Consider the following 16,186-nt stretch of genomic DNA (forward strand, 5'->3'; position numbering starts at 1 on the left):
TTGCAAGATGAGGAGAGCCGAGAAGGTAGAACAAGAATGTACAAATAACAAGGTTGGTAGCATCTCTAATGATAAACCAATTTCATTTTCAACCCATTTTTTGCAAGTATATTAAGAGAAATTAAAATTTGAACAATTATGATCATTGGATTAAAACCAAAAAATAGGTCTTTATTTTTCATAAATAAATATCTCAACCATAATCTTTTGATACAAGCGAGACATTGGCAGATGAAAATTGAAGGGAGGACATCAGGTGCAAAGAAAAACACTCATACCAACTAGAGCTACAAGTTACTTGATCAACTCAAGTACTATTATTAAAATCCACAGAATTTTCAAACTGAATCCGCCAACTTGGGTTCTTCGGTTGTTGTGGGGGGAACATATTCACCAAAACCACAAGCCTCTTCCTCAACAAAACCATCATCTCTAACCCTAAAAACTGCATGAACCAAAATAATTGGCACCGTACAAGCTAAAGTCACAAACAGATATTCGGCTGCATCCGTAAGTATGAGCTCAATCGTCGTCCCAATGGCCAACAAAACCAGCATCAAACGCCTTTCGACGGTCTTGTGCAGCAGCAGAGAATCAGGTACTACCCTCAACAGCGCAAGGTACGAACATCCCGCTGCCGTCATTATCACCAAGAAAATTAGAGACATCCGGCGCTGAGGCACTAGGGTTATGGAGAGTACGATCCATATGAAGAGTGTGTAGTACGATCCGAAGTAACCAAAGTTTCGGGTGAAGCGAACCGCGGCAGCTTCTGGGGTTGCCGGGATGTTGAAGAAGCAGAAGAGCTTGAAGTCCTTGCTCATTTTTCCGGTTGAATCTTTCGGTTTATGGGGATCATCAGTAGGTGTTGGTGTGGAGATGGTGGACGGCCTTTTCATGGTGCCGTAGTCAGCCATTTTCTGACCAAACAAATATGGTGTTTAATTTGAATTGAAGGGATTAGAAAGGTACTCGCTGATGTTTTGGATCGAATAAGTTATAAGTTTTGAAAGGGTAATGCATTTGTATATATACACACACGCATGATAGAGAGTGACAGTAGCAACTTCAAGGAAATAAGTCAAGACGGACGTTTTAAACAAAGTGACGATTACTACGACATTTTTGTCCACATTTGAGTGGAAATTTCAGGGTGAATTACAAGAAGAGCGTCCTGGCTAAAAACAAATCTGTTGCTGTGCGGTAAGTTAATTTCAAATTCTCGAATTCTCAGATTTGTTTGGTTAATTCTCTTGATACATAAGAGATACTCTTATTACCAGTTCATCACATGACAAGTTTTTAATATACAAATGACATACTTTTCGTATCCTTGACAAACATATGTTCAACGATTAAATAGGGCTGTAAGTAGATAGGATAAAATTATTTCTTATTTTGTTCCTTATTGTAAATAGAGTTGTAAGTAATTTCCACATTTATGTAAATAATATTGCCTATTCAATACATTTACAACTTTCAGAATGTTTTATATGGTTCTAAAACCCGCAGCATAGCATGGGCACTCTTTTCTAGTTTGAGCTAAAAGAAACAAAATGATAAATTTGGCATGGCTCGTTCAACGTATCCTCTCTTGTTTGTAGGGGTGGGCACTATTAGGAAAAAATATTTCTCATTAATTCAATGCATAACTTTCACTTTCAGTATTTATACAAGGCTATCACAACCATCACAGTTGTCATCACAACTAACAAAAGGAATAACTAAACTAACTAACTAAACATTCCTTAGCCTCTAAGTATTATCCCTTGAAGGTGTAATTACATTTTTATCCTTAATATCCCCCCGCAAACGAGATTGTGGTATTCGCAGTTGTAGTTCGTCACGAAGAAGGATGAACCGAGGCTGTGATAGAGATTTGGTGCAAATATCTGCTACCTGATCCTGTGTACAGATAAACTGCACAGAAACTTGATTGGCTAGAACCTCTTCACGAATATAATGGTAATCAATCTCGACATGCTTTGTTCTAGCATGAAAAATGGGATTTTTTGCTAAGGAAATGGCAGAGAGATTGTCACACCAGATCTTGAGAAAATGAGGTAGAGAATAAGAAATGTCAGCCAGCAATTTACATATCCATGTGATTTCTGCAACTGTATTGGCAAGAGATCGATATTCAGCTTCAGTTGAGGAACGAGCAACAGTAGGTTGCTTCTTGGCACTCCAACTAATGAGAGAGTTGCCAAAATATACACAATATCCACCTGTGGATCTTCTGTCCAAAGAACACCCTGCCCAATCGGCATCTGAAAAAGCTTGAAGAGATGGAGCCTGAGATGACTTGGAGAACCATAATCCAAGGTCAAGAGAACCCTTAAGATATCTGAGAATACGTTTTACTGCTTGTAGATATGAAAGTCTTGGACTATGCATAAACTGACATACCAAATTAACAGCAAAACTAAGATCAGGTCTAGTCCCGGTTAAGTACTGAAGAGCTCCAACTAGAGATCGATATTCAGAAGCATTTTCAAGCAGGGGATACGAGTGATCCAGCTTGGTGGTACTGAGAGGGGTGCTGCAGGGCTTGGCACCTTCCATTTTTGCTTTTTCCAATAGATCCAAAATATACTTGGTTTGAGAGATTAAAAGACCAGAAGATGATCTTTTAACTTCAATACCAAGGAAGTAGTGAAGGGCACCAAGATCCTTGATGGGAAAAAGGGCACTGAGTTGAGTGATGACTTATTGACAAGCTGCAGATGAGGGGCCGGTGACTAAGATGTCATCTACATAGAGTAGGATGAATGCCGGAGTAGGAAAACTCTTGATAAACAGAGAATGATCACTTTCAGAGTCTTGAAACCCAAGAGAATGCAGAGCACTATGAAGCTTGTCATACCAAGCTCGAGGAGCCTGTTTCAAACCATAAAGGAATCTGTGAATATGACAAACATGATGTGGTTTTGTTGGATCTTCAAAGCCAGGTGGCTGTTGCATAAACACTGATTCAGTAAGTGTGCCATGGAGAAAGGCATTACTGATATCTAATTGATTGAGGAACCAATCAAATTGAGCAGCAAGAGTGAGAATGAGACGAATAGTCACTAGTTTGGCCACTTAACTAAAGGTTTCAGTGTAGTCAAGACCCTCTTGTTGGTGAAACCCTTTAGCAACCAAGCGGGCTTTGTACCTGTCAATAGAGCCATCTGGTTTCCTTTTGATCCGAAACACCCACTTACATCCCACAAGATTATGAGAAGAAGAAGGTGGTACAAGGGACCATGTACCAGTTGTTACAAGGGCATTGAACTCCTCTTGCATTGCTATATGCCAATGAGAGTGTTTAGAAGCTTGTAGGTAGGTTGTAGGAACATAGTCAACTACAAGATGGAAAGGAATAGGGTGCTTGGTTGTAGCTAATGCTTTGGATTTGAATATGCCAGATTTGGATCTGGTTTGCATTAGGTGGTTGCTAATAGGTAATATAGGCTGGGATGAGTGGGGATTTGGGGAAGCTGCAGAGGTTTGGATCTGGTATGGAGAAGCTGCAAAGTTTGGGATCTGGTTTGGAGAAACGGCAGAGGTTGTATTTTAGGAGGTTGTATTTGGTGTAGAGGTATGATGAGGAAGATAAGAGGTAAATGTGAGTGATGAGGGAATAGAGGATTGGTATAAGGGAGATGAGGAGACAGGTTGGGATGGAGAAGGTTGGAAGGTATGAAATGGAAAAGTTGACTCATCAAATAGGACATGCCTTGAAATATACAACATGTGAGTAGATGGGTGTAAACACAGGTAGCCCTTGTGATTTAAGCTATATCCCAAGACCACACAGGGCTTGCTTTTAGGATCTAGTTTTGAGGATGTGTATGGTTTCAACCAAGGGAAACAACTACAACCAAAAACCTTGAGAGATTTATAGTCATGTGCTTTCTGGAAAATAGACTGCCAAGGAGAGTATCTGGATATAGTAGGTAACCTGTTGATGAGATAGCCAGAGGTAGCAAAAGCCTCAACCCAATAAGCATGAGGCACTTTAGATGCTGCCAATAGGGTTCGAGAAGTCTCGACAATATGTCGATGCTTATGTTCTGCACACTCATTTTGCTTGAGGGTGTAAGGACAAGTGAGCTAATGATGAATGCCATGGCTAGCTAAGAACTGAGAGAATGCAATGCTAACAAATTCACCACCAGAATCTGAGCGTAATGTAATAACTTTTGTACACAGAGAATTCTCAACAAGTAATTTCCATTGCATAAAAGTGGAGAGGACATCAGATTTACACTTTAAAGGATAGAACCAACAATATCTGGTATAGTCATCTATGAAAATGACATAATACCGAAAACCATGATGAGACATTATGGGTGAGGGTCCCCAAACATCCGTATGGATAAGTTTTAAAGGCTTGCGGGTTGTACAAGTAGTACTAGAAAAAGGAAGTTTAGAACATTTCCCTAGGGCACAAGCTGAGCAAAAAGTTTTATTTGAAGCACCAAGAAGAGAAATACATAATTGAGAGGCCAACTTATTCATGATCTTTACAGAAGGGTGGCCCAATCTTTGATGCCAAAGATGCTTTATATGGGGGTGGCCTCACGGGTAGTGTAGAAGCCATCTGGAGTAGAAGACTCGACGGCTTTCTGGGCGGAAATGGGGAAGTGGGTGGAGGCCCGCAAGGCGGACAAGTCGGAGGTGTAGGACTATGTTGGGTTGGTGGGCCGGATCTGTGCATTGAGCTTGGCGGGGTTGAAGACCGAGGGGTCAACGTGGCCGGTGCTTTACTCAGAATCCATGAAGGTGTTGGGTCTGATCAAAGAACAGCTCAAAAAGCCGGTTTAGGGAGTACCCAGATGCCGAAATGTTTGAAAGATTGCAAGTTTGCAACGTTTTTCATGAAGGGGGCCCATTTTGTTGGATGAGCCCACCTCAGGGTTGGACTCCACTACAGCTCAGCGAATCCTGACCACACTAAAAAGGCTTGCTAGTGGGGTCTGTGTCTTCTCCATTTCATGTGCTCTACTCCTACAGTTGAGCTCTCTGTGAAAGGCATGGTTGCCTAGAAAGATAAAAGAGAGAGAGAGATAGAAAATGGGTTTTTGGATGGTTTCTTAAAACTGCACAGAGTCTGCGAAGGTTTTCTGGAAAAGCACAAAGAGTGAGGTTTTCTGGGTTTTTGGGTTTCTGCAGATTCACGGCGGAGGTGAAAAAGTGAAAGAGAACCGACATAACTTTTCGTGTCGATTCCCACATACGGTGCCTCGCGTCGATTCCCACAGACGGTGCCAAATGTTGATGCACAAAACCGGAGGGGTCTTGGGACAACGTAAATCCGACCGTGAATCTGCAAGAAAGTAAATAACACAAGATGTATCGTGGTTCACCCTCAATGTTTGGGCTACATCCACACTGATATTTTATTTCTCTGTGATGTTGAAGAGGATGGTGAGGCAGAGAGAGTTTGTGAGGTGAGAGTCAGGCCTCTGGGGTGAGGAGGCCCCCCCAATTGTAAGGGTAAGGAGTCCCTTTTATAGAATAAGGGCTCTTCACTTATTACATCTTTGCCTCTTCCTTTATTACATAATTACATTTGAGTCCCCCGAGTATTTATACGAGGTCTAAATACGGAGGCCCTAAATATGGTACAAACAAGATTCAAACATAAAAATACTACTAGTTAGTAGTAATTTGCAATTCTAAAGTAATTTTAAAGTACAAAATTTGAGTCCAATTAATAACCCAAGAACCAAGAGGTTTTCTACGTTAAGGATGTCATCAATTTTTTTCAAAAATATAGAAAAGGACTTTCCACATCTTTCTTTAACATCTTTCTTTAAGGCTACCCATAATGTATTTTAATAATCAAAACAGTCTACATTTTATATTTTATTTCGATAATCATCACATAAAAATTTTCAAGAAAATTAATTAGTCATCTTAAATTTTCAAGAAATTATAATTTATTGGATAAAATAAAATGAAACTGTAGATAATCAAATCGTAAAGAGGAATGCTAGCAATCTTCTCATGTTGACATTTTCGTTTAACTTTTTCATCTCCCCATCTCATCTTGCAATGTTGCTTAATGATTGGAACAGTCTACTTTTTACATCACTATTTAAAAATCATCAATGCAAAATATTAACTAAACACGAAATCATTTAGTCATCCAATGGTTATCCAATAAATAAACAAACCATGTTTGTCATTATACACTTAATTTTTTACCATATTTATCAAACAATTAAATGATATATTTGATTATTGGTTGATTTTTTTACAGAGATGATTTTTAAAGTGTGATCAAGAAAGTAGACGGTTTTGGTAATCAAGCAACATTGCAAGATGAGGAGAGCCGAGAAGGTAGAACAAGAATGTCCAAATAACAACGTTGGTAGCATCCTAATGATAAACCAATTTCATTTTTAACCCATTTTTTGCAAGTATATTAAGAGAAATTAAAATTTGAACAATTATGATCATTGGATTAAAACCAAAAAATAGGTCTTTATTTTTCTTAAATAAATATCTCAACCATAATCTTTTGATACAAGCGAGACATTGGCAGATGAAAATTGAAGGGAGGACATCAGGTGCAAAGAAAAACACTCATACCAACTAGAGCTACAAGTTACTTGATCAACTCAAGTACTATTATTAAAATCCACAGAATTTTCAAACTGAATCCGCCAACTTGGGTTCTTCGGTTGTTGTGGGGGGAACATATTCACCAAAACCACAAGCCTCTTCCTCAACAAAACCATCATCTCTAACCCTAAAAACTGCATGAACCAAAATAATTGGCACCGTACAAGCTAAAGTCACAAACAGATATTCGGCTGCATCCGTAAGTATGAGCTCAATCATCGTCCCAATGGCCAACAAAACCAGCATCAAACGCCTTTCGACGGTCTTGTGCAGCAGCAGAGAATCAGGTACTACCCTCAACAGCGCAAGGTACGAGCATCCCGCTGCCGTCATTATCACCAAGAAAATTAGAGACATCCGGCGCTGAGGCACTAGGGTTATGGAGAGTACGATCCATATGAAGAGTGTGTAGTACGATCCGAAGTATCCAAAGTTTCGGGTGAAGCGAACCGCGGCAGCTTCTGGGGTTGCCGGGATGTTGAAGAAGCAGAAGAGCTTGAAGTCCTTGCTCATTTTTCCGGTTGAATCTTTCGGTTTATGGGGATCATCAGTAGGTGTTGGTGTGGAGATGGTGGACGGCCTTTTCATGGTGCCGTAGTCAGCCATTTTCTGACCAAACAAATATGGTGTTTAATTTGATTTGAAGGGATTAGAAAGGTACTCGCTGATGTTTTGGATCGAATAAGTTATAAGTTTTGAAAGGGTAATGCATTTGTATATATACACACACGCATGATAGAGAGTGACAGTAGCAACTTCAAGGAAATAAGTCAAGACGGACGTTTTAAACAAAGTGACGATTACTACAACATTTTTGTCCACATTTGAGTGGAAATTTCAGGGTGAATTACAAGAAGAGCGTCCTGGCTAAAAACAAATCTGTTGCTGTGCGGTAAGTTAATTTCAAATTCTCGAATTCTCAGATTTGTTTGGTTAATTCTTTTGATACATAAGAGATACTCTTATTACCAGTTCATCAAGTTTTTAATATACGAATGACATACTTTTCGTATCCTTGACAAACATATGTTCAACGATTAAATAGGGCTGTAAGTAGATAGGATAAAATTATTTCTAATTTTGTTCCGTATTGTAAATAGGGTTGTAAGTAATTTCCACATTTATGTAAATAATATTGCCTATTCAATACATTTACAACTTTCAGAATGTTTTATATGGTTCTAAAACCCGCAGCATAGCATGGGCACTCCTTTCTAGTTTGAGCTAAAAGAAACAAAATGATAAATTTGGCATGGCTTGTTCAACGTATCCTCTCTTGTTTGTAGGGGTGGGCACTATTAGGAAAAAATATTTCTCATTAATTCAATGCATAACTTTACACTTTGAGTATTTATACAAGGCTATCACAACCATCACAGTTGTCATCACAACTAACAAAAGGAATAACTAAACTAACTAACTAAACATTCCTTAGCCTCTAAGTATTATCCCTTGAAGGTGTAATTACATTTTTATCCTTAATATCTCCTCGCAAACGAGACTGTGGTATTCGCAGTTGTAGTTTGTCACGAAGAAGGATGAACCGAGGCTGTGACAGAGATTTGGTGCAAATATCTGCTACCTGATCCTGTGTACAGATAAACTGCACAGAAACTTGATTGGCTAGAACCTTTTCACGAATATAATGGTAATCAATCTCGACATGCTTTGTTCTAGCATGAAAAATGGGATTTTTTGCTAAGGAAATGGCAGAGAGATTGTCATACCAGATCTTGGGAAAATGAGGTTGAGAATAAGAAATGTCAGCCAGCAGTTTACATATCCATGTGATTTCTGCAGCTGTATTGGCAAGAGATCGATATTCAGCTTCAGTTGAGGAACGAGCAACAGTAGGTTGCTTCTTGGCACTCCAACTAATGAGAGAGTTGCCAAAATATACACAATATCCACCTGTGGATCTTCTGTCCAAAGAACACCCTGCCCAATCGGCATCTGAAAAAGCTTGAAGAGATGGAGCCTGAGAGGACTTGGAGAACCATAATCCAAGATCAAGAAAACCTTTAAGATATCTGAGAATGCGTTTTACTGCTTGCAGATGTGAAAGTCTTGGACTATGCATAAACTGACATACCAAATTAACAGCAAAACTAAGATCAGGTCTAGTCCAGGTTAAGTACTGAAGAGCTCCAACTAGAGATCGATATTCAGAAGCATTTTCAAGCAGGGGATACGAGTGATCCAGCTTGGTGGTACTGAGAGAGGCGCTGCAGGGCTTGGCACCTTCCATTTTTGCTTTTTCCAATAGATCCAAAATATACTTGGTTTGAGAGATTAAAATACCAGAAGATGATCTTTTAACTTCAATACCAAGGAAGTAGTGAAGGGCACCAAGATCCTTGATGGGAAAAAGGGCACTGAGTTGAGTGATGACTTGTTGACAAGCTGCAGATGAGGGGTCGGTGACTAAGATGTCATCTACATAGAGTAGGATGAATACCGGAGTAGGAAAACTCTTGATAAACAGAGAATGATCACTTTGAGAGCCTTGAAACCCAAGAGAATGCAGATCACTATGAAGCTTGTCATACCAAGCTCGAGGAGCCTGTTTCAAACCATAAAGGAATCTGTGAAGATGACAAACATGATGTGGTTTTGTTGGATTTTCAAAGCCAGGTGGTTGTTGCATAAACACTGATTCAGTAAGTGTGCCATGGAGAAAGACATTACTGACATCTAATTGATTGAGGAACCAATCAAATTGAGCAGCAAGAGTGAGAATGAGACGAATAGTCACGGGTTTGGCCACTTGACTAAAGGTTTCAGTGTAGTCAAGTCCTTCTTGTTGGTGAAACCCTTTAGCAACCAAGCGGGCTTTGTACCTGTCAATAGAGCCATCTGGTTTCCTTTTGTTCCAAAACACCCACTTACATCCCACAAGATTATGAGAAAAAGAATGTGGTACAAGGGACCATGTACCAGTTGTTACAAGGACCTTGTGATTTAAGCTATATCCCAAGACGACACAGTTCTTGCTTTTAGGATCTAGTTTTGAAGATGTGTATGGTTTTAACCAAGGGAAACAACTACAACTAAAAGCCTTGAGAGATTTATAGTCATGTGCTTTCTGGAAAATAGACTGCCAAGGAGAGTATCTGGATATAGTAGGTAACCTGTTGATGAGATAGACAGAGGTAGCAAAAGCCTCAACCCAATAATCATGAGGCACTTTAGATGTTGCCAATAGTGTTCGAGAAGTCTCGACAATATGCCGATGCTTACGTTCTGCACACCCATTTTGCTCGGGGGTGTAAGGACAAGTGAGCTGATGATGAATGCCATGGCTAGCTAAGAACTGAGGGAATGCAATGCTAACAAATTCACCACCAGAATCTGAGCGTAATGTAATAACTTTTGTACACAGAGAATTCTCAACAAGTAATTTCCATTGCATAAAAGTGGAGAGGACATCAGATTTACACTTTAAAGGATAGAACCAACAATATCTGGTATAGTCATCTATGAAAATGACATAATACCGAAAACCATGATGAGACATTATGGGTGAGGGTCCCCAAACATCCGTATAGATAAGTTCTAAAGGCTTGCGGGTTGTACAAGTAGTACTAGAAAGAGGAAGTTTAGAATATTTCCCTAGGGCACAAGCTGAGCAAAAAGTTTTATTTGAAGCATCAAGAACAGAAATACATGATTGAGAGGCCAACTTATTCATGATCTTTACAGAAGAGTGGCCCAATCTTTGATGCCAAAGATGCTTTGGAGCTTTGACAGAGGCAGCTAAAGCTTGGTGAGAATTAGCAAGATAGAATGATGAGTGAAAAGGATAGAATCCATGTTGAACTGGTTCTTTAAAAAGCATTATCCCCGAAGAAAGATCCTTCACAGTGAAGTGAAAAGGATAAAGATGCATAGAACAAGAATTGTCAAGTAGAAATTGATTAGCAGAGAGAAGATTGTGCTTCAAATCAGGAACATGTAAGATATGCTTCAATGCAAAAAATTCAGTAGAAGTATGTAAAGCGGATGAGCCAGAATGGAGAATAGGCAAACCTTTGCCATCGCCAATATACACTTGCTCAGGACTAGTGTATGCTTCTGGATTCTGAAGGTTGGCATATGAGTTTGTCATATGGGAACTAGTACCAAAGTCAACATTCCAGGTGGGAGTAGAAGGGGAGGTACCAGCAACCATCACAGAATGAGAAAATTTTCCATTGTAGTTTTGATCCATGCGATGAGGATAATCATAAGCCTCATGGTCTGGTTGTCGACAAATCTGACAGAAAAGCTTTCGATGGGAAGAGTAGTTATTGTGAGCTCCACGATTGAAACTTTGATTGTTACGAGAGTAGTTATTTCTGCCATTGTTGAATTTGGAATTTCCACGATTCTGAGAATTGCCCCAATTTATGCCCGGATAATTGCGATCCACATTGCGGCCTTGATTGGAGAAATGAGGAAGATGCTGTGCAGCAAATGCTTGAGGGGTAGAGTTAGCAGGCAAGGGAAGAATACCAGCGTAGGAATTATATGCCTGAAATGCAGCTGAGACAGATTTCTTCTGATTGTTGAGTTGAATCTCCTTACTGAGAAGTAATCCGTGCAATTCATCAATAGTCGTGGAACCAAGATGAAACTGAATAGCATCCACAAAAGAGTCAAATTCGGGAGGCAATCCGTGAAGTGTGACTGAGATGAGGTCTGAATCTCCAACAGGAACACCAGCACTTGCGAGTGCATCTGCAATTTCTTCAATTTGCTGGAGATATTGAGCAGCAGTCAATTCACCTTTAACAAGACTATGAAGATGAGATCGAAGCTCATGGATGTGAGACTGAGATGCAATGGCAAGACGCGATTCCAATTTCGCCCAAAGTTCTCGAGCAGAAGTTACGCCGACTGTGTAACGAATCAAAGATTCAGACAGAGTGGAATTGATCCAGATGAGAATGTTTTGATCATTCTCAAACCAAGTAACATAAGCAGGATTGAGAGTTGTAGTGCGATTGCCAGAAGAATCAATGAGATATTGAGGCGGCGCCGCCGTGGTTCCATCAATAAGACTGGTAAGATTATAGCAACGAAAAATTGGAACAAATAAGGCACTCCAGGTCAGGTAATTTGTGGTTGTAAGCTTGATCGGAACCAGGGATCCAATATTTTGGATTGTAATTGAGGAAGAAATCCCAGAATTAGGGTTAGAGTTTGGATCTGTGAACTCCAATGAAAAAGATGTAGCAGTCACCATAACAAAGAAACAAGCACTAAGTGTTTGCATTGACTAAGAGTTGTTCAAAGCAACTCCTATTTCTTCATACAACAATTTGTAATTGAAGAATTATGACATTAAAAGTGTTGTCCTCTTTATGATAGACCTTTTCTAACATATTCTTCTAATGATACATTATCAATAGGAAGATTGTGAGGATGAGACTACTTAGGTACATATGCAATCCTTTTTAAGACATTCTTTGGGATTGTGGTACCAAGTCCGGAAACTAAAACATTCGGTTTTATTTGTCAAGTGTTGGATAGCGTATGCAAATATATTGGTAAACAAATACATAACGAATATAAATTGATTGATTTTAAGCCATTTGATTCGGGTCTTTAAATCAAATAGCATCACCCACTATTTTTGGCAAATTCCATATCCCTCATTGGAATTCGAGAGTTTTGGATGAAACTCTTAGTAGGTTATGGGAGGCTCACTATTACCAAGCCCACCTCAGAATTATATCATGTTGGCTAGCGTTAATGATAATGAGAGAGTACGCTTACTCATTTGCAACTAATGCAAGTACCCATCTTATTTGGCCTCTAGAGAATGATTGCCTCAGAATTATATCATGTTGGCTCCATTGCACTTAGTTAAGTCATTCCCACCATGCTTAGTTCATGTAGGGGTTCAAGCATAGCCTCAGAATTATATCATGTTGGCTAAACTCGTTGCCTACACTCACCTCATCATATGCGTATAGACTCCTCCTGAGTATAAGCATGCACTTTGTACTTCCCCATTATAGGGTGAAGGCGGTGTACAAGTCATAAACGATTGGAGCCTATCACGGTGGAAGGCCACGAAAGAGTGTTCAAAGCACTCTCACGCTTTCAACTTAATATTGGGTTGGTTGAGGGTTTTAGGTCTCATCACATTTCAATATACATTTTAATCTCTATTAAAACAATTTTGGTCCTATTACAACTATTGGTCCATATGATTGTTTTAGTTGTACATAATACTCCCACTATGCTTTTAAAACGGTTTTTAAAGCAAGAGTATATGTTACTACTAACATAAGGTTTGCATTCATTTGATGGACTATATAGTTGCCTTAGGGCCTTAGGATGACTATGAACCTTTGTTTAGATTCAACACGAGCCTTGTGTTGAATCTCGGTCTAGGGATGGAGATTGATTTTAGTTACGCGTTTAATCACATTAAGGCTTGTTGTCTTAGGGGCGTTGGACCCAATTACTTCATTTTCATGCATATCATATAAAGCAAGAAAGAAATACTTCAAAGTAAAGAATGAGCTTATGCTCATTACAACATTTGCATAAAACAAATTACCTTAAAGTAAAGAAGGACTTATGCCCTTTTACAACATTTGATCAAATCAAATTACAACCAAAATCTAATCTACACATTCCCATGGTTCAAACAAATTTGAAACGCCTTTCACATAGCTCAATTATATTAGGCTTAGGTTCATAATCATCCTTTAATTAATTAACGCTTTAACTAATTAATTGAATGCAACATTTTCATTTGGTTTTTGTATCCATAAAATTGATTTAAGTGGAGCTAAACAAAATGAAAATCCAATTCTCATTTAAAGAGACAAAACAATTTTGTTCTCATCCTATTTGGGCCATCATGCAATAACCACAACTTTTTGGGCCATATTGCGAAAAACATAAACTTTTGGGGTCACTTTGTAAAAACACAAAAGTCACTACTTCATGTAAATACAACTAGAACCCAAAATTTAAATAAATTCAAAAAACTTCATTAAAGGAGCAAAACAATTTGTCCTTTAGCGTTTTTAGGCCTTAACGTCAAAACGTAAACTTTCGGGTCAAAGTACAAATACACAAAAGTATCAAAACTTTATGTAATTGCATAAAAGCCCCAAAAATACCCTATTTTATTAGGGTGGCCGGTTTTTAGGGATAAAAATGAGTGATGGGTGTTTTGATTTATTAGTTTTGTCAAAAACAATCAAGTAGTGCTTTCACCTTTCATAAAAATAATATATGTTTTGATGATTGATGTTTCCATCATCATTTATACAAATATTTAACACTTTAAATACTTTCATAAAATTAATATATGTTTTGATGATTGATGTTTCCATCATCATTTATTCAAATATTTAACACTTTAAATACTTTCATAAAATTAATATATGTTTTGATGATTGATGTTTCCATCATCATTTATACAAATATTTAACACTTTAAATACATGATAAATCATTTGAAAAACATATAACATAAACTTTATGAAATATTCAAAACTTTGAATCAAAACACAAAACCTTTTTGTTCTTGGCAAGAACATCAAGAACAATGAAGAACATCCATGAAAACCCATAAGAGCTCCATGAATGTTTTCAAGCCATAAAACTCAAATTTTCACCATTCAAAATGGTGTTAACATCCTAGGGTACTTAGGGGTTCCAAAAGTCACCTTAAAACAATTTTAACAAGACAAACATGAACCCAAAAAATCACCCTTTGGATTTGGCCGAAAATCCCCAAAATCATGACACCAAATTTTAGCTCCAATATTCATCCTCATATGAACTACATCTACAACATTTGAGATGGCAAATTTTCAAACAAAATTTATATTCAAAGAAGCAAGAATAAAGCTTGTAACAATTACAACTTTTAAATCATAAACTTATGAACTACAAAACCCAAAAGGATTCACCAACTACTAGACCTAGGCTCTTGATACCACTTGAAGGATTTATTTTGAAAAACATGTTCATTTGAATAACATCATATGGCATGCAATTAACAAATTAAAGGCGGAATCATGCTTGTATGCATTCAAAAACAAAACATTACCCATGAAATTCAAAGCCTAGTAGATTGGTGAACCAATAATCAACTCAAAACAAAGTGAGTTGAAATTAATACCTTTGTAGATTCCTCTTTGCATAAGCAAAGGCTAATCACCCAAAGAGATAGGGCCTTCATTCCTTGCTTCTTAGATCCATGGATTTGGATGGAAGAATAGGTTCTCCAAGTTCCCAAAATTGAGAACCTCTAAGTCTCTTCACCAAGGTTTGATTGTAGAAGAAATGAGTGACCTTGGAGTAGTAGGATTGCTAGATGTACCCTCCAAGGTGTTGGCCTCTTTAGAGAGAAAATGGAGAGACAATTCTCACCCATTTTCACCCAAAATAAACCCTTAATTACATTAATGAATATTTGGCTATAAAGTCATTTATATAGTCACTTCTTTAAGTGACCTAAACAACCAAAACCCTAATTCATACACATATGGCCGGCCATTTAGGGAGTTTTGGGCTTTTGGGCCTTAATGAATCTTTATTCATTAAATTGTCATACAACTTAAGTTAATGGGCTTGACGTTCGAAGCCCATTGGGCCTTAAGGTCCAAAACTATCCCGAAGTCTTTAACGAACTTATTCGTTTGATTAATTAACATATTAATTAATCCTTGCCATAAATAAATGATTAAACCATTTAATCATTCTTACTCATTTCCATTTAATCTTCAATCTCCACCTTTTATGGTGTGCGATCCATTAGGTTCCTTTTAGCGAGGCAGTGGGCGATTAAAACCATTTTACATCGATTGTGAATTGAAACAATTTTCAATTCTCCCTTTAGTGGTTATACACGTATAGGGCTTCCACAAACCATGGTTGACGCCTAGCAGCATGTCATGGTTACCCAAGCTAATCAGAAGAGGATAGAGAACCTATTCAGTTCGGGATTACAAATGCAATACGGTCCTTCTCTAATCTAATACTCTTGACCACATTGTTTGGTATGATAGTTTATTTACTCATGTCTACTATCCAATGTGAATCGTTTGCTTATATGATTTCCTTGAATGTGATTTGGAACGCATTCCCCAATCTCATTCATACTCTGGCCAGAGATTCCAAATCATATCATAGAGTATTCTCCCTCAACTGTTTGAAGGTTAGAGATCCCTTGTTGCGCATTTACTTGTCTCCATAGCTAAGTGGCTTAACCCCAACGATGCCGTGACACCCCTAGGGGGTGAATTAGACATAATCAAAGATTAAGGACTTAACCACAAGACAACTGTGATGCCTCAGGTCAAAGGACTACTTTGCATTATCCCAACCATGAGTTCTCATGTGACATGGAATATAAGAACTCTTCGTTGATCACGTTCAGTGAACTCATTCTCTTATTGAGCACCTACGTACTTGTCTTGATGTCACACACACCAATGACTCGAGACTAGTCACTCTCCCTGAGAGAAGACACAGTACGTACTGATCTTAACGGACTGTCAATGCCCAATTGGTAATCCTATGATCAGGAACATTTAGGATGTGTCTACGAAAGA

The 16,186-nt window shown here is 38.3% G+C and overlaps 2 protein-coding genes across 2 annotated transcripts; both read right to left on the reverse strand.

Annotated features, from left to right (window-relative positions):
* Positions 1–338: 338 nt before the first annotated feature.
* LOC139197678 (PRA1 family protein F3-like) lies at positions 339–917 on the reverse strand. The gene has a single exon (XM_070825625.1). It carries the CDS (start codon positions 915–917, stop codon positions 339–341), a length of 579 nt encoding a protein of 192 aa, XP_070681726.1.
* A 5,728-nt stretch (positions 918–6,645) lies between these two features.
* LOC103407235 (PRA1 family protein F3-like) lies at positions 6,646–7,224 on the reverse strand. Its single transcript, XM_008346179.3, has one exon. The coding sequence runs from the start codon at positions 7,222–7,224 to the stop codon at positions 6,646–6,648; it is 579 nt and encodes a 192-aa protein (XP_008344401.2).
* Between the last annotated feature and the right edge of the window lie 8,962 nt (positions 7,225–16,186).

This window comes from Malus domestica, chromosome 07 (genome assembly GCF_042453785.1).
Source record: "Malus domestica chromosome 07, GDT2T_hap1".
Taxonomy (NCBI): domain Eukaryota; kingdom Viridiplantae; phylum Streptophyta; class Magnoliopsida; order Rosales; family Rosaceae; genus Malus; species Malus domestica.

Coding starts and splice junctions, on each gene's coding strand:
- LOC139197678 (XM_070825625.1), bottom strand. CDS start 917: ATGGCTGACTACGGCACCATGAAAAGGCCGTCCACCATCTCCACACCA.
- LOC103407235 (XM_008346179.3), bottom strand. CDS start 7,224: ATGGCTGACTACGGCACCATGAAAAGGCCGTCCACCATCTCCACACCA.